The sequence below is a fragment of the Vipera ursinii genome, assembly GCF_947247035.1.
Source record: "Vipera ursinii genome assembly, chromosome: 5".
Lineage (NCBI taxonomy): Eukaryota > Metazoa > Chordata > Lepidosauria > Squamata > Viperidae > Vipera > Vipera ursinii.
In genome coordinates this window covers 31,681,269-31,703,551 of record NC_139518.1, presented here as the reverse complement: position 1 = coordinate 31,703,551, position 22,283 = coordinate 31,681,269, and the positions used below count along the sequence as shown (strand labels likewise).

General features: G+C 37.2%; 1 protein-coding gene across 2 annotated transcripts in view; it reads right to left on the bottom strand.

Annotated features, from left to right (window-relative positions):
* Nucleotides 1-22,283, bottom strand: part of DOCK10 (dedicator of cytokinesis 10) — a gene marked incomplete at its 5' end in the record, with an annotated part of 164,768 nt that overhangs the window by 48,892 nt on the left and 93,593 nt on the right. For both annotated transcript variants that reach the window (XM_083364987.1, XM_083364986.1), the window contains 11 exons: nucleotides 155-224; nucleotides 3,311-3,429; nucleotides 5,331-5,423; nucleotides 6,554-6,640; nucleotides 8,495-8,616; nucleotides 8,791-8,914; nucleotides 9,588-9,680; nucleotides 10,453-10,518; nucleotides 11,621-11,808; nucleotides 13,404-13,483; nucleotides 15,508-15,630. In XM_083364987.1, coding sequence (XP_083221113.1) covers nucleotides 155-224; nucleotides 3,311-3,429; nucleotides 5,331-5,423; nucleotides 6,554-6,640; nucleotides 8,495-8,616; nucleotides 8,791-8,914; nucleotides 9,588-9,680; nucleotides 10,453-10,518; nucleotides 11,621-11,808; nucleotides 13,404-13,483; nucleotides 15,508-15,630 — 1,165 coding nt within the window. The remainder of the gene's footprint in view (nucleotides 1-154; nucleotides 225-3,310; nucleotides 3,430-5,330; nucleotides 5,424-6,553; nucleotides 6,641-8,494; nucleotides 8,617-8,790; nucleotides 8,915-9,587; nucleotides 9,681-10,452; nucleotides 10,519-11,620; nucleotides 11,809-13,403; nucleotides 13,484-15,507; nucleotides 15,631-22,283) is intronic.

Genomic DNA, 22,283 nt, shown 5'->3' with positions numbered 1-22,283 from the left:
TGCAAACTCTTGTAAGAGAATCAGCTGATAAATTACCATGGGTAGTTAACAGTGGCAGTTAACACCTAATGCTTTGCCAAGATGGCATTAAAAATTAATCCTGGAATAAATCTGAAATTTTATAAAGATGTCAGAACAGGTTAAATATTCTTACCTTTATATACGATTGAATATAGTGATCTAATTTTTCTTCATGTAACTTGGCCACAATATCAGTAAAGACCCTGTATTGATTGAGCAGATAAAAAAGACGGCAGTTTCATTTAGCCAATAATAGAACTAAATGTAAGCAAATCTATTTAAATTAGTTGTTGTTATTTTAAAAAGTGGCCCTATTTTACAGTCTAAATGCACAGAATGTCTCCAAATGATATGTAAGAGCCTTGGGTTCTAGGTATTTGCCTTTCTTTCTTGGGTGTTGAATTATGCAATGTACGTTATTCTCTAACCAGGGTAATCTAATGGTTAAAGTTTTCGTGCAGGAGTGGGAGATCTGGATTAGGAGTTCTAATCCTGATTTAGGCACAGCAGGTTGCTGGGTTTCTTTGTCCCAGTCACTCTCCCTCTCTTCTAGAAACAATAAACCAGTTCTAAACAATACTACATAGACTTCCCTCACTTCCGCTGGCGGCGCGGCGCCGAAGACAGCCTCCCCTGGCTGCCCGCGGCTCAGCTGTTTGTTTTTTCGCCCGAAACAGCGCCGATCAGCTGTTCGGGCGAAATTGAAGCCCCCTCCTCGGGAGAAGAGGAGGGGGTGAGGCCCCAGGTAGGGGTAGAGTTCTCCGAGGCCGCCTGAGCTTTGAGCTTGGGCGGCTGAAGGATCGAACTCCCCCGAAGCCTGGGTTGCTCCCAGCTGGCCGTCGTCTCTGCTCCGAACTTCCTGGAGCAGAGCCAGGCGTCTGCGAACCATCCCTGCCTGAAGAAAGGACTATGATTTAAAGGAGCAGGCAGAGCGGTACAAGAGGAAAAGGTGGAGAGATGAAGAGGATTATTTTATTTTACTCTCAAGCTTGATGGACTATGCTTAAAACTTAAAGTGAAAGTGCGTCACAATTGTAAGTAAAAGATGGCGGCTAAACCTCCCCCTAGAACTTTTCGGAGTGCTGGAAATTCTCCGGTGCAACAACAATCATTACTGCAGGCGTTGCATTCTCCTGATGTATTGACATCGAAGGATCTTGAAAAACATACCCAGTTAATTTTGGAGTCAATGGGTGTTAAATTTGCACAGATGGAGGAGAAATTGGAGAAATTGGAGCAGAGAATGGAAGAAAGGATGGAGCAGAAACTTAGAGAGATGAAGGTAGACATTTTGTCCTCAGTGCATAAAGTAGCTAAATGTGTGGAGGTGCTGGATGATCAAGTGGAAGACTTGACTCAAAAGAATGCTATATTAGAAGCAAAAGTATTGGAAATTGAAGATTTAAAAGACAAAATGGATAGCGAACAGAGTTTGGCTCAATTTTACCAGATGCAGTTTGCTGTTAGAATTAGAGGCCTAAAAGAGAATATTAAGGAAGATTTAAAGCAGCTGGTTTCTGAGGCTTTTGAGGGAGTATTGAACCATCCAGCATCTGAAATAAAACAAGGCATGGACAAAGTGTTTCGTGTGAATTCGTGGATTGCTAAGCAGAGAAAGTTGCCTAGAGATGTGGTGGTTTATTTTGTAAAAAGGGAAATTAGGGATGAAGTTATACAAGCTGCCTATGATACTAAAGTTGTGATTGCTGGTCAAGAAGTTTTGGTTCTAAAAGAAATTCCTCCAAAGATTTTAAAGAGAAGGAAGGACTTTATATTTCTTGTGCAAGAGCTCAAGCAAAGAGATATAAGGTTCAGATGGGAGATCCCAGCTGGGTTGAGCTTCATGTATGATGGCAAAAGGTACTGTTTGGGTACTGTGAAGCAAGCGCATGATTTTTACAACAATGTTTTAAAAGCAACCCCATCAACACTTCTGGAAGCTGCAGAGGGATCTGGAGAAGGAGAACATCAAGAGGATGAAGATGGACAGATAGACGAGAAGGGTACAGGAGGAGATCAAGCTGCAACTCTTTTGGATGATCCTAGAGAACAGAGGGTGACGCGTGCTGCCTTAAAACGCTCAAAAAAGATTAAAAAATAAGACCAGTAGAAATCTATGGAACTTCCACAATATACTTATAGTCAAGTGGTAGTTGTGTTTTTAAGAGTTTTGGGATGATATGTATGGTAACAGAATGTTCAATTTGGAATTAATGGACAATTTACTACAGAGGAAGAGGAAGAAAGTTTTGTGGGTTAATGCGGGTTAATTTGTGTAAGAACTATCTATTATAGCCTATTTTGGCTAGAGAGGTTAATAGGGATAGGTGCTTGTGATGTGTAAGTGAGAATATGTCTAGGTAATAGTGAATTGTGGAAGAACATAGATGGGAATGATGCTAGTTTTCTTTTATTTTAGTTCTTTATACATATTTAGTATTGTTAAGGATTGGTTTACTCTATATAAGCTAGAGAGTGATGGATTTTAGAGTTTATAATTGTTAGTATATGATTGTTTATGATTGCTTTTTAGATATATACCTTGTATTTTGCTCTGGGAAGTCGGGGGGGGGAGGGGGGGAGGAGGGGAAGTAGAGGGGTGGGAGGCAGGGGAGGGAGGAGGGAGAGGGGGAGGGGGGGAGGTAGGGGGGAGGTAGGGAGGGGAGGAGGGAGGGGGAAGGGGGGTTTTTCAAAGGAAAATTGTATTTTAAAACTTTTCAATAAAAAAAAAAAATACTACATAGACTTCCCCAGGGAGATGCCAGGAGCAAAGACTGACTTAAAGTCCCATAAACACACTCACATAAAGACTACACTGCTGCTTCAAACAGATTTCCATAAAATTCTGGGATTAACTTTTCTTAATCTTGAAGTTACGGAAGACCAAAGAGAAGTCCATAATCTTAATACGGTATACAGAATCCATTTCAAGCTTCAAACTCCATTCTAAAAATATTTATAAAAACAAACTTGCCACCTCTCTGAACTTAAAACTTGATTAGTTGGAATATTCTGAAACTTAACTAAATGAATGCTGAAGAAGTCTGTTATATGGAAGATCTGTTTAAAATCACTTGTCACATTCTGACCAAATCTTTTCCTATGCATGAACTTTTTTATGTGATTGAAATCATTATACAAGCCTAGAAGTAGCACCCAAACTGTTGAATGTCCTTTTTGAAACAAACACATAAGGTTAAGATGGTTTTGGTCACAATTTAACAGATTTCAATAACTACTTCATAAGGCAAACTAAATGAGAACAAAGAGAAAGTAGAACAAAAAATACCTGGTCACAGCAGTTGTTACCTCATCCTCTTTGTTTTGTATAAGAACCCAGAACAGCTGGTTCAGAATCACAGGAAGAAAATTCACAATGACATGGATCTTCTCAATTTTAAGTAAATTCTGATTAAGAAATCAAGCATGAACAGAGAATAATATCGTACACTTCCATGAATGTTATAAACTCATTTAAAACAGAGGAACCCAGGTGGCAGCATTGAGCTAGCCTAGGCAAAGTCTTGATAAAGCTAAGTAGGCTGGAGGTAATGATCCTGGACTAAGCGACCACCAGAAAATTCCAGGGGATTAGACTAGTTGGGGAAGTTTTAGAAGAAAATAAAGGAAATGACAAACCATTTCCATTTTGTTGTCATAAAAATTACATAGAAGTGTTGGCGGAGACTTCAAATATATTTCAAACTAAAAGCAGTTTAACCCAAGTTACATATAACTCAACCTTCATTTTAAATAAGATCATGGAGATAGTTACAGAGTTAGAATAGTTAGAATGGATAAGAGAGCTGGGTTTGCCCTTGGTTTGATCATACTGCTTTAACTTTACCAGATTAAGACTTCAAATATAATTATTGTAGTTTGTTTTGGGTCAGCAAAGTAGCCATGACCAATGTTTTTGTTGATTTAAACTAATGGAATCTATTTTTTGAGCATTTTTAGGAATTGGAGCAGTCTGAAATGGCCTTGGAAGAATTCTAGTGGCAGTTATTTATGCAATCATAATATCCTTGGCTTTTTAGGTTGCCAATTTCTTTCTAGGCAACATTCAAACGATGGACAATAACATTCAAAGCTGTTATTGGTTGAGTCTAGGTTACTTTCAGGAATATGTCTTTTGCCACTAAGTAATTTGGTCTATTAAGAACTTAGCCTCTGTTAAATATGCAAATATTGTCAACAAGTTGTATTGGATCCTTCTCTTAGACAGTTTGCTATACATCAAAATCTTATGTTCTGTAAAGGATATTTACAAAGCCATTTGTCCGAAATGGTATAGGGTTTCCTGCCTCAGCAGGGGGTTGGACTAATGACCTCCAAGGTCCCTTCCATCATCATCATCATCATCATCATCATCATCATCATCATCATCATCATCATCATTATTATTATTATTATTATTATTATTATTATTATTATTATTTAATGTTAATATATGGGTGATTATGGGACAGCAAATAATGCTTTTTGGACCTGCTTCTATTTCAATTTATTATACTGATTGAAAATTGTTTACAGCTATCCTAGGAGACATAATTTCCAAGAGATTACTTGGAACAATACCTATTTGAGCCAGCAGCATATGGTAAATTGACGAAGGGATCTGGTTAACTACTATCAGTTATTTATTTGCTTTGGAAAACCAAAGAAAGTAACATAATGGTTTGGGTCTAGTTCATGGTTTGCAGGACTGAACTTTTTGCATACCCTGTTAAATTAAAACATAGAAAAAGGAATAAAGAAGATCTCTTCAGTATGCACCCTTATCTTAAGCTACGATGGCATTGGTTGTACCTTTTAAATAATGATTAGATAAATAATGCTAAAATTACGGTACACATTATTGTGTAGAATAATATGGATGCAGAGTTCATGATCCAAGAAAAAACAATGCTCAGTCATGACAACAAGAAAAAAATTCCTATTAATAAGTAATAAAAATGAAAAAAATATGTAACCCAAATGGTTCTGACTGTTTTTATAATAAACATTTTTCTGGTGATCTATGCCATACTCTGAAATGAGAAATGACTTTTTGTATTTTAAAAGTCCATATTATCAATAATGAACATAGATATATAGGAGTTAGTAAATAATTTTTACATGCTGGGTTTTAGGTTAATGCTTATTTTAATGTTCAGACAGTTTTATTTTCAGCTACTCTGCACTCTTCAGCAATGTATAATTTAGCATTGTACTTACAAATGCACACAATTCAAAAGGAGAATTAAAATATACAATACTCATCCATTAGCAAGATCGATAGCTACATAATTTCTTAATTAACTTACCTTACAGGAGATGATAAAACTTGAGGTAGGTGGCTGTGAGAAATCTCTCTTTCTTTTCTGGCACTGCAGAAAAAATCTATTCAGATATGGATCCTATAGTAAACGTATATATAAAAAATAGTGTAGTATCAACAAAAGTGGCATGCAGTTCTAAATAACTATGCAATAATATGCAGATAAGCAAAATCTGTCCCCTAAGAGACATTTTTCAGTAGTTCTTTAAAATACATATTTCAACTTTTGATACAGTCTAAGCTTAATTTTCCATTCTCTTTTCCATCAATCAGTCAATATTTAAAAATCCAATGTGGTATTATATCAAAATCTGTACAATAAGAATAATGATGATCTATAGAACAACATTCTGCAGTTTGTCTAAATAGGGTTTTTATGCTTGTGTTTCAGTGAGTTATGTTAAACAATGATCTGAGGCCTGAAATAATAAGGAGCTCCCCTTAGAAATATTCCATTGTACATGTGATTCTTCAGTTGTGGACTCCCTTATTAAATAATTGTTTACTTTCTAAAAAACATGATCAAAACCTTGCAAGATTGCCAAATCTTGCAAAACTGATTGCTATCAAATAAAGTTTAAGAACACCAAATTCTGAAAGTTGTGAAAGTCAATCCTTCCTAAATCTTGATAACATCATGTAATTGTAATTATTATTAAAATAATGGTAGGTTTTTTAAAAAAATAAATAGGGCAGCTGTGCCATTACATGAAATTGTACAAGGGCATATAACAAAGGTTGACTTCTAGGCTAATCCATCTATTCAGAAGTCTTCAATTCTTTGCAGGATTACTGGATCCTGTTTGTTAAAAAAAATCAAATTTCATGAAAATTGAAAAGTTAGATTGGAAATTCTGACAACTGATTATTTTTGTCTTTTTTTAGAATTGTAATATAGCCATGAATTGTTTATTATTTTATTTACATTCTAAATATGACTGGTTTTGCTGAAAATATCAAACATGCCAGATTTGCTATCAGTATGTTATTTTGACTATTTAAGGATAATCTTTCCTAAAACTTTCTATAAGTATCACATTGATTGTGATTTCCTATTTCAGGATGGCTAAAGGTAGAAGCCAAAATATTTTATTTCTTTGAAATCCAAATAAAAAATTCTGCATGGCTCTCACACACAGACATTAACTTTTTTTACTTTGCATTTCTTTGACTTCTACTTTTTCCCCCTTAATATAGATAATGTTTTACCTGAGTGTAAACAGTGGATACAATAAACAGTGACACTTTGAAGAGTGGCTTTCCTCCATCCACCCACTTAATATCACTTCCACTCTGCTGTGAAAAAAGAAACATTCAAGTTAGTGGAAATGTGTTCTTCTTCCACCTTATGAACCTACTTTATGCTTAGAATACTAAAAATATTTCAGCATTAACACAGTATCCTCATTAGCATCATCATTTACAGATTGTATTAGTTGTTCTCTTTCTCTCTCTCTCTCTCTCTCTCTCTCTCTCTCTCTCTCTCTCTGTGTGTGTGTGTTTGTGTGTGTGTGTGTGTGTGTGTGTGTGTGTGTGTGTGTCTTTGTATAGCAGAATATATTTTATTTATTGGGGAAAATTTCACATTTTGTGTAAGGCCACCATTAATAGCTAGAGTTTTCAAAAATTCTGTTCAGTGAGAAAACTATTTTTATTGGTTTCTTCCAACAAATCACAGTCAAGAAACATATCATGAAATCAAATGCTTTTGCAGTATGCAAATAAACAATGGAGATATCTGGATAATCATACAAATTTTTCTTACCCCAATTCTAACTAGAAAGTCAAATTGCTCAATGCACTACAAACAATAATTCCCTGGGCATTTCAGACCTGCTCCAATTTCTAAAAATGTTCAAAAAATAGATTCCATTACGTTGTATGCAAAGTAGATTTGATGGTGCATATGTGCTAATTCATTCAAACTGAAATCATGTATTTGTTTGCAGATATTAATAACAAATAGCAGTCCATCATGAAATTACAGAGATGTATCAGTTATAAATAAAAGCTCTATAAAAACAGGTGTCTTCACAATGCCAGTTATTGCCAATGGGCTTGGTCAACCCAGAGTGGGTAGTAGAGTGGCTTGTTTGATTGCTTATTGTTCCCAGGGGTGGGGGAGGGTTGTTATTTTTACTCTTTTTACATTGTTTTTTTTGGGGTAAGCTGCCTAGAGTAATTGGAAGTGAGTGAATGGCCATATAAATTCTTAAAATAAAATAAAATAATAAAGTAAAATAATAATCATTGCAAAATGTGAAAGAAAAATCAAGTAAACTGCATGAAAAGGGAAGATATTTTCATATAACATTATAAACACTCAGAACACTCTATTATAAGAAGAGATGTATGTATCAATGCATTTATTTATTTATTGTCAGAAATATTTTTTCCTCAATTCCAATCAAAGAACTCAAATAACCAAGGATTCAGATATGCACAAAATCGTATAGATAACATGCTATGTATGTGACAGATCTTCAGAATAATTTTAAGATAAGATAAGATAAATTGACCTTTATTGTCATTTTTTACTGTGGGCACAATGGCGCACATCAAAAATGAAATTTAGTTTTATTTTAGTTTTATTTAATTTATATATTTATATAATTTATTTAATTTAGTTGCCCATTCTCCAAGTGAGACACATACATGACACCCCCCAAAACATACTACATACAACATATGTATAGACCCACACCCCTACATATACATAACAATAAAATATTAAATACTGTCCAACTTGAATATATAACGGAAGGAGGAAGCCTGAGAGTTCACAGGGTTAATGCTGCATGGAATGAAACTATGGCTGAATCTGGATGTTCTGCTATGGATACCACGAAGCCTCCTCCCAGAAGGTAACAAGGAAAACAGGTTGTGAAGAGGATGTGTAGTGTCCCAGATAATCTTACAGACCCTGCTCAAGCAATGCTTCTGTGGTATGTCCTGGATGGGAGGGAAGGAACTGCCAATGATCTTTTCGGCCATCCTCACCACTGTCTGCACTGCCTTCCTGTCTGAAGCAGTGATGCTTCCAAACCAGAGGCTCTCGATCGTCCCCCTGTACACTTAATATCATTAACATTAAAGCACAAGATTGCTTTACAAGGAATAAACAAAGAAGAGGTAAGTAAAAAACAGTACCTTCCCAACTGCAGGATCCTGAAGATTTAAATAAGAGGGAGGTAGAATGGTTGCTACTGGTATGCTATGTTCTCGAGATATTAGTTGATCATCTTTTAGCAAAGGCAGCCAAGCATATCCCACTGTATTGAAAATAGATGTTAACACTAAAACATTTTGATTTATTTAAATATAAAGAAATAACAGTTAACAGAAAACAGAGATTATCTCAAATGTTTGACCTAGATCAGGGAGAGAAAGTATAGAACAATAATACAGACAGTGAGTATTTGAGAAAACAAATCCAGTATAGGTACCTGAGGTTTCCAGGGCCTCTTTCTTTTTGGTATTAGCTTTTGCATTTATGTCACAGGTAACATGATAAAATGAAAACAGAATATGATGTTTCTTATGAAGTTTTGTTGGCAGCTCAATTTTTATCTGAAATGTAAAACATTACACCCATATTAAGTGTTAACTGAATGAAAGCAAAAAGAAGATAGTGGGGCCTAATTCTGATCTTGAACTATTATTGTTTTATAGATGCTCTTAAAGGCCAAGAAGATCAAAAGGAATTCATTACAGATAATATATCAGGATTACCAAGGATAATATATTAGCAAGAACAGTTTGGCATAGGAGGGATAGGGAAGGGGAACCTCCCTCCTATGTAATGTGCTTACTTGGGCTTCAAGAAAGGCACCAGTCATGATCCCATAAGTAATGTCTTTACTTGGGCTTCAAGAGAAGCACCAGGCATAGTGGAGTATCTGCAATCAAACAAGAGACTCTGGTGGCTTTCAGAGTCACTGCTCTGCAGTAAGTAAGATCCTGAATATTAAACTTAGCTCTTGATATCAAATGGGATTGCTGTTCTGAAGTAACATTAATGTTGTGTAATATCTAGACCTGCTGTCATTGGGCATGAAGACAGGTGGCTTTGGAGTTCATGGCCTTTATAAGGCAGCCATGGACTTGACCTAAGTCACTGAATGGTTGTCCTCACCTACAAATAATTCACTAAAGTCCTTAACAACCTATTTTTTCAAAAGTATCCTTGATATACTTGTCTATTATAACAGCATGTATAAAATTACAGAAAGAGAAAACTGACCTCATCGTAGAAATCAGGGTTTTGTGAATGATGTAGCACAGCTGTATAAGCTGCTGAGGTAAATAACGGTCCACCAGGCTTCCCATAGATACACTGTTTAAAGAGACATTGCTTTAGGTTTTGTGGACTTTACTAGAAATAACTGATTCTGAAGTCATATCTTAGAAGACTTTTTCAGCCTCATAGCATCACGGAACCTTTGGGCCAAAAACATATAAAAAAATTAAAAATGTCTGAAATCTCATGAGATTTCAAATGGAGAATGCCAAAAAAGATCTGAAAAGAAAACTCACAAGATTTTGGAGCATTAAAAAAGACAAAAACTGGAGGAGAGATTTTTCCCCAGGCCATTGTGTAAGACTACATGACTGTACAGAGAATGTGAAAAACTGGTATACATGGTATATTTTTAATAGACAAGAGGAGAATAGAACTACATTAGAAGTCAAAATGACAAGAATCAAACTAGTAAAATTACTTTATATTTTAAATTTACTTGTTAAATAACTATTACTAATATCTTTACTTAGCAGTTTCTAGCAATAGCATCCATTTCTCCTGCTCAACATTCACCTTCATCAACATGATGTTTACCTCAGTTATGAAAGAACATTGAGATTTATCAAGAATTTTCCATTTCATCATGTTGCATTAAAATCTTGTCAGTGACCACACAGCAGAACTGGCATTTGCCAGACAAGCCCTGCATTGATAGCTGTTATAAACCACTCTTATAGAAATGTTGGAAAAAAGTATTAGACTGATGATTTTGTAAAAGCAATAGATCACAATCACTTCACTACATGGTATACAAGGAAATCTACTCCACCATATTATGCTGCATCTGGAATTCATCTTGACTCACCTTCACTGGCTTGGCTTCTTCTTCATCTGAGTTTTTAAATTCAATACACACTGTTATATTCCGTGCCTGTAATACAAATGCAAATATAGAACACTAGTTTCCCACTTAAAAGTTCTGTGAAACACAAAATCTTTTCCAGAACTGTCAATATTGCCAGCTGAGAGTAAAGTCCTTAGGTGAAATAAATTCAGCACGGAAAATAGAAAGATTTAACTTTTTCATGAAACTTCAGGTCAGCTGGATTATTCGAAAAGTAAATATGTTTAAGAATGTAGCATATATGAAAATAGATTGAAGCCCGTAAACTTCAAAGTAACATGTGCATGTATATGCATATAAACATGAACATGAAAAAATAGAAGAACAGAACAAGAAAAAACATAAAATAGAAACTGCACAATCTGCTTCTGTTTAATTTTCATGTGGATGGCTTTGAAACAAGTCCCAAGTTTTCAGTGAAATCTATTTTTCTGTAAATATGAATCACTAGTACATATTCCATTACATTATAGTACCTACACTACTGCCATTCAGTTTTAATATTGAAATAGGCATGAAAGGTTAATGTGAGGAAAACAAAAAGAGAAAAATGTCCACCAGGAATAGTAATTCATAAATAAGCAATAAAACCAACCAGTCTGTTTTAATATAAACATTTAGAGGTGACTGAGATTTCAAAGACAATATAATGCTCTTCAATGGAGAAAAATTAACAAATGAATCAGAAAAAGCATCCACTATTCTTTTTGCCTACCTACTGTTCTCTCACTAGGATAACCGAGAGGATAAACCACTCCAATTTTATATAGGGAGTTCTCATCTTATGACCACAATTGGGCTAGAATTTCCATTGCTAATCAAGGTGGTTATTATATAAGTCACGTCGGATTTAACAATATTTTCTGACATGGTTGTTAATGAATGATGCAGTTGAGTGAATAACTCAATTGTTATGTGAATCTGGCTTAACACATTAAGTTTGCTTGTTGGAAGCCATCTGGGAAGGACACGAATGGCAGTCACAAAACCTGGGATATTGCAACTGTCATAAAATACATGGGGGTCAAGCACCCAAATTTTGATCATGTGACTGTAGGGATGGTGCATTGGTTGTAAGTATGAGGACTGGCCAAAGAATGCTTGGTTGTTGTACTGTTGATGGCCATACCTTGTTGAAGCATTTTTGGTTATCGTATTTCAGATGTTTGGGATAGATATACATTTGGTTTTTATATATTTTATAAGCCTGAGAATATTTTGTAGATTCTTGAACAAATTCTTCCACTTCTACTGTTGGTTGATGGTCCTTGATATTATTGAATGGTTTGATTGGTATAAAAGACGATGTTATAGAGTCTGGAGAAAGAAAACAAAAGAAAAATCCATTTGGCAAATCTATGAATGCACTAGAATGCAAAATATTGCCTTTTAAAAAAAGACTGCAATCTGAAAAGTCAATGAGTGCCCTAGAGCTTCTATCCTTTGGTAACAATAGTTACTCCATTACCTCAAGCAATGATCAGCCAATTACATACAGTAATGATTGATATATATATATATATATATATATATATATATATATATATATATATATATATATATATATATACACACATATGTATATATGTATATATATATGTGTTTTCTGAGGTTTTCGCGGGTGTTCGTATGTGCATCTTTGGTTATTCGGGTTTTTCCCCGCGTAGAACTAAAGGTGTAGGGGCGACGTTTCGACGGAATCCCATCCGTCATCATCAGGCTGGTGGCTTCTGCTTCCTTCTTCTGGGAGAAGCATGTGGCTGTTTGTTCCTCTTTTTTAAACTGCCAGAGGGGGTGTGTTCTGTGGGTGGTGTGCTCTGATTGGGTGGGGGAGTAAGTGTGTTCTGATTGGGTGGGAGTGTGTTTTGAATGGTGGGTGTGTTCTGATTGGTTGGGGGTGTGTTTTGAGTGGATGGGCTGGTCTCAGCTGCCAGCCTTAGATATATATGTGTGTGTGTGTGTGTGTGTGTGTGTGTGTGTGTGTATACAACTGGGTGGAGGCGTGGTTGTCCTCCGACCCCCCCACCCAATCAGAAAGCAGCCACGCCTCCACCCAGTCAGAACACAGCCCCACCAGCAGTTGGAAGGAAAGTAACAGCCAGACCACGCATTGCTCCTGGAAGCAGCAGGAGGAACACTCCGGCCTGATGATGACGGATGGGATTTCGTCGAAACGTCGCCACAACTTTCTGAAGATGAAAGGAACGCGGGAAGAAACCCGAGACTCTAGATCTACACATACAGACACCCGCGAGAATCTACGAAAACATATATATATGCAGGAAGAGAAATTTCTTCTTTTCCCTGTTGCCACATGTATAATTTCCACATTGTTCCAAATAACCATTGGGACTAACCATTTGGAGGTGTACCATGATTACATAAGAGAGGAGAATGGCTACTGAAATTCACCATTCTTTATTCTGTTTATTACATGCATCTCTCCAGTAGAGGAATGCAATAATAAACCATGCTTATTTGAGACCCAAAGCTTCTATCACATATATTTAAGTGGAATTGAAAGTTGAAATGGAAAAATCTGATTAACAGCTTATATTTAAGAAATTTAGAAAAGTATTTCTTAAATTAGTAACCCACTTCTAGAAATATATGACAAAATATAAAATATGATCATTCACAAAGCACATTTTGAGGTAGAAAGGATAGTCTTTCTAACCACCTTTCATTAGCAAATCCCATTATATATTTTATGCATAGTACCATGATTTCAACTGCCACACTATTAACAAGGTAAAATCTATATGTCTCTTGATCTCCTGCCTAAACTCTGCTCTTGAGTACAGCAACCACAAAATCAATTTAAAGCACATAAACTATAAAGAACAATCTCTTGCATTCTCTTCTTGGACGGTTTATGCATTGTAGATTTTTTTATAAAATAAGTTCATTACTTGGATGCTCCAACGGCAGCCAATCAACAGCAATTTCTAAACTTCCAGGGATAATCTGAATTTTATTAATTTTCTCAGTTCTGCAAACATAAAAAGAATAGTGTTTTACATCACTGACATCAAAGTAAAGTAAATGCTATAAGTAATTAAAGTATGAATTTTTTTAAAAAATAGTTTATTTATTTTAATATTTCTATTATCTCAATAGAGTTGCAGAGGTATACAATAGATGAACACACTGTATTCAAACAGCATAAAAACATAAACAGTTACAAAATAAAAATGAAGTAAATTTATGGCAGAAAATGTATAAACACATTAGTTCATTTTGAGCCTTAGATTACCTCACTCCATCTTTGCAGGCTTGGGCTATTTGCTGATATTCTGCCTTAGTTATGTGCCCCTCTTTCCACTTTCTATACTTGTCCTTTTTGTCTTTCAATTTATCAGAGAGTTCTCTATGCAGCCATGCTGTTTAGAAGCTCTCTGCTGGGTGTACTCGCAAAAAGAGTTGGGATTAGATTTGTGCCTGCTAAACACAAGGCTCATGCGCTTAAGTTATTGAAAAATGAATGGCTGAAGAGAGGACTGGATATTCTGCCTATATCTCAAAACAGTACTGAAAGTCTTCAAGGTAAAATTATGAATAAAATTTGAGCAGAGACTTATAAGACAAATATGTTTTCTTCATAGATTCATTCACACATTGTGCCAAAAGTGCAAATGGGGTCAATAAATGAAACATGGTTGTTACTGATTTACAGGCTTTAATTGTTGGTTAGTACTTCTGTCTCCTATCTAATTCATCTCTCTCATTCATGTCTGACCTAAGCCTCTAACCCAGGCATGTCAAACTGCCGGCCCGCGGGTCGGATGCATCACGATGAAACTTAGTTTAGTTTAACTTTATTGTATTTGTATACCGCCCTTCTCCCGAAGGACTCACCCTCCCCATTGCCGGCAATGGGGAAAAAGTTGTGATACGTCACACGAAGTCACGAGTTTGACATGCCTACTCTAACCATTATGAAAATAAGACCAATTAAAAAAGGGAAAACATATTAAATGCTGGCCAAATAAGCCATTGTTTATTAATGATATATACACCAAGCAAACAATGAAATTAAACAACAGTATGCTCGAGTTACACTGAATTATCTTTTTTGGAGTCAGAGAAATTCTGCTGCCAAGTAGCATTTAGAATTGTCCCATGGAACTATATAGAATTGTCTAGAATTTAAACAACAAATGAAGATTAACAAGTCTTGCTTATTTGAGTTTTTATAAGTCAGTAAACAAGTATACGGAAAGGATGTATTGTTCAAGGAGAATGAATCTTAAACAAAAGGATTGAAGGCAAGGCAAGAAGCAACAGATGGAAACTAATCAAAGAGAGAAGCAACCTAGAACTAAGGAGAAACTTCCTGACAGTTAGAACAATTAATCAGTGAAACAACCTGTCTCCCAAAATTGTGAATGCTACAACACTGGAAGTTTTTAAGAAGAGATTGGACAGCCATTTGTCTGAAATGGTATACGGTTTTCCTGTCCGAGCAGGGGATTGGACTAGATGATTAGGTTAGGCAGCAACAAAAATCTCCCCATCTATTTAATGAGGAAGAATTATGGGCTGGGAGAAGAGTTTGGGGGCCATGTTTCCCTTCAATAAAGAAATGGAGCTAAAATATTTCACTTTGCTGTGGTTTCAACTATACAACAGTTGAGCAGGAATATAAGAGCTCAGCTCTCCAACTTGTTGGATGAAGAAGTCCCAAACTGCCTTCAAAGAAGCTCCAAATCCTTGTGTGGAAGCACCTTGGTTAACAAAATCTAACAATTTTCCAGTAAATTATTCTGCATCTCTGTTGTTCTGTATTTTCTTTTCCTCAGGCAGTCATTATATTTTTTACTGCATGAAACACTTCTCCAGTTTTCTTGGATAAGTTTTCTGGAAGCTCACTTTGGCAGAGAAGTAACTAATGTGAAAACTGTTACATTGCAATAAGTTATTTTGCCACTGGCACTTTTGAGCAAACAAAGCTATTGATAAATAATAGTTAGTACTATGTTATAGTCTTAGAAACTTAAGCCAAGGCCATCTTACCTTCTGTATTCACTTATAAGTTTAATTAAATCATCTGTTGAAATTTTGTTACTTTCTTGTCGGAACAAAGGTGAAAACCGGGAATCTCTGTCAATATTTCCCTGATTATCCTTAAAGACAGGCCTGTCAGGAAGGAAAAACAATACAGAAGATGATAAATTAATCACTAATCATTAATCATTCCCAAAGCTTTAAGGTATACCAAACTAGTAAAAACTAGCCAAGGGTTTTTACTAATTCCATAGTTTCTTAATTATCCATGTTCTAGAATTTAAATGAGGCAGTAATATCATATTAAACACAATAACATCCAGGGCTTTTTTTGTGATAGAATGCACCGGAACAGAGTTCTGGCATCTTTTTTCGATGGATTTTCCCAAGTTGCGTTCTTTTTCTATTGTTTCCCTTCCTATCCTCGTTTGTTTTTGGTATGGTGCAAGCGGGCTTCCTGCGGTGCTGTCTGCCTCCTCTCGGAGGAGCCATGAGGCGCCGGAGCACCACAGCCAGAGCGTGGCTTGATTGGCTCGGTTGGACCATGTGGTGTGGAAGCCGATGGTGGCAGTTGGAGAACCATAAACATGGAGGCCATCTTTCACAAGAGAGTGAGCGAGACTTTTGCCTTCCCTTAGAGAAGGTGGGGTGTGTGAGAAGTTAAAAAGAGGCGAAGTGAGAGGAAAGAAAGGCAGCTGGTGTGGAAGCTTGCCTGATAGCGAAACTTTGCTGTTTCAGTTCCTTGGGTAGTTCAAAGGCTGGGATGTCTACGAAAATCTCTTTTTGGTGTTTTATACTTTATATTCAAAAAAGTTCACTGTTTGCTGGCAAAGTTTCAACTTCAATTTGTTTCATGTCCATATTAAACTCCAAATATAAATTTTTATACCTTGTTTGACAACTTAAAAATAATACAATCTTTCCCAAGCAACCAAATTTTGTTCTATTGGGCCAATTTCATTCCCCATAGAAACTGATATTTCCACTTATTAAACTAAATGGATATGCCAATGGTAAATGTCCCAAAAGATTAATAAAATGCCTTCTTGTAATTTAAAGCCACACAGTGCTTTAAATGCATGATAACATTAATAGTATTAACTTACATTGAACAAAATCATAGTCTTTTACATAGACTAAAAATTGAAGGGTTTTTTCCAACTACAAAGGTAAACCTTGTAGGGTAGGCATGTGTGTGAGTTCCGGCACCTTTTTTTTTAAGAAAAAAAGCACTGATAACACCAATATGAAACACCATGAAAATGACATCAGTTTCCACAGACTTGTACTGTTATTGGGTTTTGTTTACCTACTTCCAATTCATGAACAATTTGAACTTTATAGTGATGGTAATATTGTTTCCACAGTATTCAACAATTGTCACATATTAAAACATGTTGTTGTTGTTGTTGTTGTTGTTGTTAGTTGCAAAGTCTTGTCCGACCCATCACGACCCTATGGACAACGTTCCTCCAGGCCTTCCTGTCCTCTACCATCTTCTGGAGTCCATTTAAGCTCACACCTACTGCTTCAGTGACTCCATCCAGCCACCTCATTCTCTGTCGTCCCCTTCTTCTATTGCCCTCAATCTTTCCCAGCATTAGGCTCTTCTCCAGTGAGTCCTTCCTTCTCATTAGGTGGCCAAAGTATTTGAGTTTTAGCTTCAGGATCTGGCCTTCTAAAGAGCAGTCAGGGTTGATCTCCTCTAGGACTGACCGGTTTGATTACCTTGCAGTCCAAGGGACTCTCAGAGTCTTCTCCAGCACCCTAGTTCAAAGGCCTCAATTCTTTGGCACTCAGCCTTTCTTATGGTCCAGCTTTCACTGCCATACATTGCAACTGGGAAGACCATAGCCTTGACTATACACTTTTGTTGACAGGGTGATGTCTCTGCTTTTTAGTGTGCTGTCTAGATTTGCCATGGCTTTCCTGCCCAGGAGCAAGCGTCTTTTAATTTCTTGGCTACAGTCCCCATCTGCAGTGATCTTGGAGCCCAGGAAAATAAATATTAAAACATAACATTATTAAATCAAGAGCCATGGCCCTCATAGATGAGAATAGTACTAAAGTTACTTGTATGAATAGTTACCTGGGAACCAATCTCACTGGACCCAGTGGGATTCAATAAGATTTGAGTTGTATTTATTCTGAGAAAAAAATGCCACTTATTGCATTTGGAAATCTATATCTTTTTCTGATTAAAAGTATTGGGAATCATGAGAATGATCTAATATTACACTTTTTCTTTCTCTACATTGTAGAAACTCTGTTTTTCCCCCCCTTCTCAGCTTGTCTTTTTATCAGGATACTGAGACTGCTTGATAAATGATCTATTCTGGAAATTGAGTGGGAAAGAACAGATCAGCAGTTGTGGAGTGATATTTGGTTCTTGCCTATCCTTGGTGTCATAGGCAGAAACTGCGGTGAGCACAATTATGGTTAGTACGTCAGCAGTGACAGTTCCTGAGCCAGCCAGGTTGGGCGTGATTCTCAATGCCTTCCAACACATTCTAAAATGGGTTGGTTAGTCTTGAAATTTGGAACATATTTATTTGTTTATTTGTTTAATTTATATACGTCGACTCTAGGTGGCTCATATCTTTAAAAACAGAAAACATTAATAGTCACAAGTAAACCACTATAATGAAAAGCAATAAAAACTAATCACAATAATTAAGAAATGAATATACAGGAGAGTACAATCCATACAATGATTAACAATGTGACTAGCTAACAAGATCCATATTACCAGTGGATTCCCAGGCACAAAGATAAAGCCATGTCTTCCAACAATAAAAAATGTAGCCTTCAGACCATTAGCTTTTCACAAATTACATACATACATATAACTGCCTGTCACAAAACCTCTGTGCAGTTGTCATTGACAATTTGGGAATTGTTTAAGAAATTAGTGTTGATTTTTGAAGCTCTAAACAACTTATGATTTGTTTCTCAACCTCTTATCTGGTCCTGGATGAAGCGGATTATCTGGACCCTTACCAATCGGGTTTCAGGCCCGGGCACAGCACGGAGACGGCATTGGTCGCTCTGGTGAATGATCTCTGGAGGGCTCGGGATAGGGGGTATTCCTCTGTCCTAGTCCTATTAGACCTCTCGGCGGCTTTTGATACCATCGACCATGGTATCCTGCTGCAGCGTCTCAGGGGATTGGGAGTGGGAGGCACGGTTTTTCAGTGGTTCTCCTCCTATCTCCTGGGACGCTCGCAGTCGGTGTTGGCAGGGGGGCAGAGGTCGACCCCTAGGACTCTCGCTTGTGGAGTTCCTCAGGGGTCGGTCCTCTCGCCTCTCCTGTTCAACATCTATATGAAGCCGCTGGGTGAGATCATTCGTGGTTTTGGAGTTGGGTATCATCAATATGCTGATGATACCCAACTTTTTATTTCGACCCCAAACCACCCCAGTGATGCCCTCGCTGTGATGTCCCGTTGCCTGGAGGCGGTTCGGGTCTGGATGGGGAGGAACAGACTTCAACTCAACCCTGACAAGACTGAGTGGCTGTACATTCCGGCTTCCCGAGACACCTGGGATGTTCCACCTCTTTCTATGGGGGGTGAGCTTTTACCCCCTGTGGATAGGGCTCGCAACTTGGGAGTCCTCCTAGATTCACGACTCACTTTGGAGGATCACATAGTGGCCGTGACTAGGGGGGCTTTTGCCCAGGTTCGCCTGGTGCACCAGTTGCGGCCCTATCTGGATCGGGAGGCCTTGTGTACGGTCACTCATGCGCTCGTGACCTCTCGCCTAGACTACTGTAACGCTCTCTACATGGGACTTCCCTTGAAGACTACTCGGAGGCTCCAACTGGTACAGAATGCGGCCGCGAGAGTTGTCTTGGGAGTTTCCCGGTACTCCCATGTTACACCTTTGCTCCGTGAGCTGCATTGGTTGCCAGTTGTCTTCCGGGTAAGGTTCAAGGTTTTGGTTATGATCTTTAAGTCCCTACATGGCATGGGTCCGCGATACCTCGAGGACCACCTGCTGCCGGCGTCGACTCCCCTCCGCCCTGTGCGCGCCCACAGAGAGGGCCTCCTCAGGGTGCCTCCTGTCAAGGAATGTCGACTGGTGGCCCCCAGGGGGAGGGCCTTCTCTGTGGGTGCTCCGGCGTTATGGAATCAACTGCCGGTCGAGCTCCGGATGGCATCAGACCTCCGATCCTTCCGTCGCGGGTTGAAGACCCATTTATTTGAACTAGCGGGTCTGGCCTGATGGGGGTACTTGGGTTTTTTATTGGTTTGTTTTAGTATTCTGGTTTTAACTTGGGCATTAATTTAATTATTTTTTAATGTTTGTATTGGTGTTTATATTTATGCCCTGTGAACCGCCCTGAGTCCCTTTGGGAGAAGGGCGGTATAAAAATCTCAATAAATTAAATTAAATAAATTAAATTATCTGCTTCAACCTCTGCAGCTGTTAAAGCCTTTAGGAGAGGCTTCTTAAATTTGTCTGCCACCTCCCCCACCCCCCACCCCTTTCAAAGTCTACTTGCCTCTGGGAAAGGACCTTCTCTGGACTTGTGGGAAGCACTGACTGATAAACTGTTTGGGGCCTAAACCTTCCTGCTGACTGCAACGACACTTTCCTACACTTTTAATTGTTAATTACGGTAAATTTAGCACTGTTGAAAATTTAGTCCCCTTAACAACTGGCAGAAGAAAACATTCTTTATCTTATTCCTCAAACTTATCTTTATGAAAACAGCAGGACCTGAATGTATTGAGAAAATGCTAGGACCGGAGGCTGATAAGCACAGAAGTCAATATAGCCTTTAAATTTTAGAATTTCCATAAAAAGTGAAATCCAAGAAAGAAAGCAGAAGATTATATTGCTTCATAAAGCTTGCTACTTTTGGAACAAATGGATAACTGTTCCAGCCAAAAGATGTCCTATGTCTTTAATTTTTGTTTAAATTTAGTAACTTGTTTATATAGATTTACAAGCAGATTTACAGAACAGTGAGACTAGTACATCCTAGAGGAGAAGGAAGATCTCAACCATCTAGTAAAACATAGATTATAATATAGAAATTATTAAAACTTGTTGCCCTTTGGCTGTTTTAATCATGAGCAGCATAGACAATGAGAGCCCCCTCTCTCTCTGACACAGATTGTGGTTGGGGTGAGGTTGCCAGCTGAGGCATATCTGGAAGTAGTAGTGGAAACTGTCAAGCTGATCTCCAGAGCAAAGTCTATCCCACTATTGACTCAGCCATTCTGGTACCAGCATTAACTTTACTGGTAGTTTCAGTGGATGTATTAACTTTTTAGATACTATTTTATTTTTAAAATTATGTTAGCCACACTGACTACAGATAGTCCTTGATTTACAACTGTTCATTTAGTGACCATTTGAAGTTACAACAGCACTTTAAAAACAGCACTTTATGACCACAAGGGAGCTCTAAAAATATCTGTTGTTAAGCAAGACAGTTATTAACTGAGTTTTACTCAATTTTATGACCTTTTTTGCCACAGTGGTTAAGTGAATCACTGTAATTGTTAAGTGAAACATATGGTTTTAAGTGACTCTGGCTTCCCCCATTGACTTTGCTTGTCAGAAGCCAGCTAATGAGAAGGGTGCAAATGGCGACCATATGACTCCAGAACAGTACAACTGTCATACATACATGCTAGTTGTCAAGTGCCCTTATCTTGATCATGTGACCATGGGGATGCTACAATGGTTGTGTTAAAATCATCCATAAGTCACTTTTTTCAGTGCTCTTGTAACTTCAGACAGTCATTATATGAATGATTGTAAATATAAAAAAACTACCTGTAACTCAAATTGTGCTAAAAAAAATAAGGGATAGTTATGGCCTAACTTTTGGATAACATCCAAAATAAGTGCTTATATTTTAAAAAATGTAGATTAAAAAAATAGTTTCCATAAAGGTGAATTTCCAGCCCCATTAATTCCTGAATTTTGATTTCATTCTTCATCTTTTATTTTTAAGCTTTTCCTTTTAAAATATAGAGCAAGGTTCTCTATTACTGCAAACCAAAACCACAGCTGAACTGGAGGATACGTATCTGCCATAAAGAATACTCTAATTCTGCAAATTGTTAAGATCTTTTGCAGACAGGATTCTAAATCTTTTTGAATCAGAATAATAGAATGGAAAGGATATGTGGAAAATATTTTGTGGGAAAATCAACTTTCCATGTCCAAATCGTATTTGCAAACTCTGGCAGCTGTGGTAGGAATATGAGAATGGAAGACTGACTTGTCACAGTGTAATGCTAAGGCATGTTGTAATTATTGCCTCTCAGGAAAATACACATGGCATCATCCCCAAATTCAGGATATATAAATGCCCATTCTAATATAAAAGACTTTCAGCTCCAAGTCTGGAAAGTCAGGGGTCTTGAGAGGATATATAAAAATTGTTCTAAAACTGTCCAATATAGGTTATTTCATTTGGTTTGCTTGTTTAAAAGAAAACATTTAAAACAAGAATAGTGTTTGATGTCAAGAATTAAACATTGGAAGCCAAATTCGCAGTCCAAGCTTTCTGCTTTTCATCAGGTAGGCCAATTTTTCTGCAGTATGTTGTGTGTGTCTAATGGAAAAAAAATGTTTTTAGATGGTAAGATTTTGTAAAGCAAAACTCCACTTCGATATCTTTAATCCAGGCTTAATTTATATATTTTATTTTAATTGTAAGCTGCCCCAAGTAATTGCACTATTGAAAGTAGTATTAATATAGAGATGAAGCAGCCACCTGCAGGCATGAAGCCCCACCAACTTCACCTTGCTCCTCATTT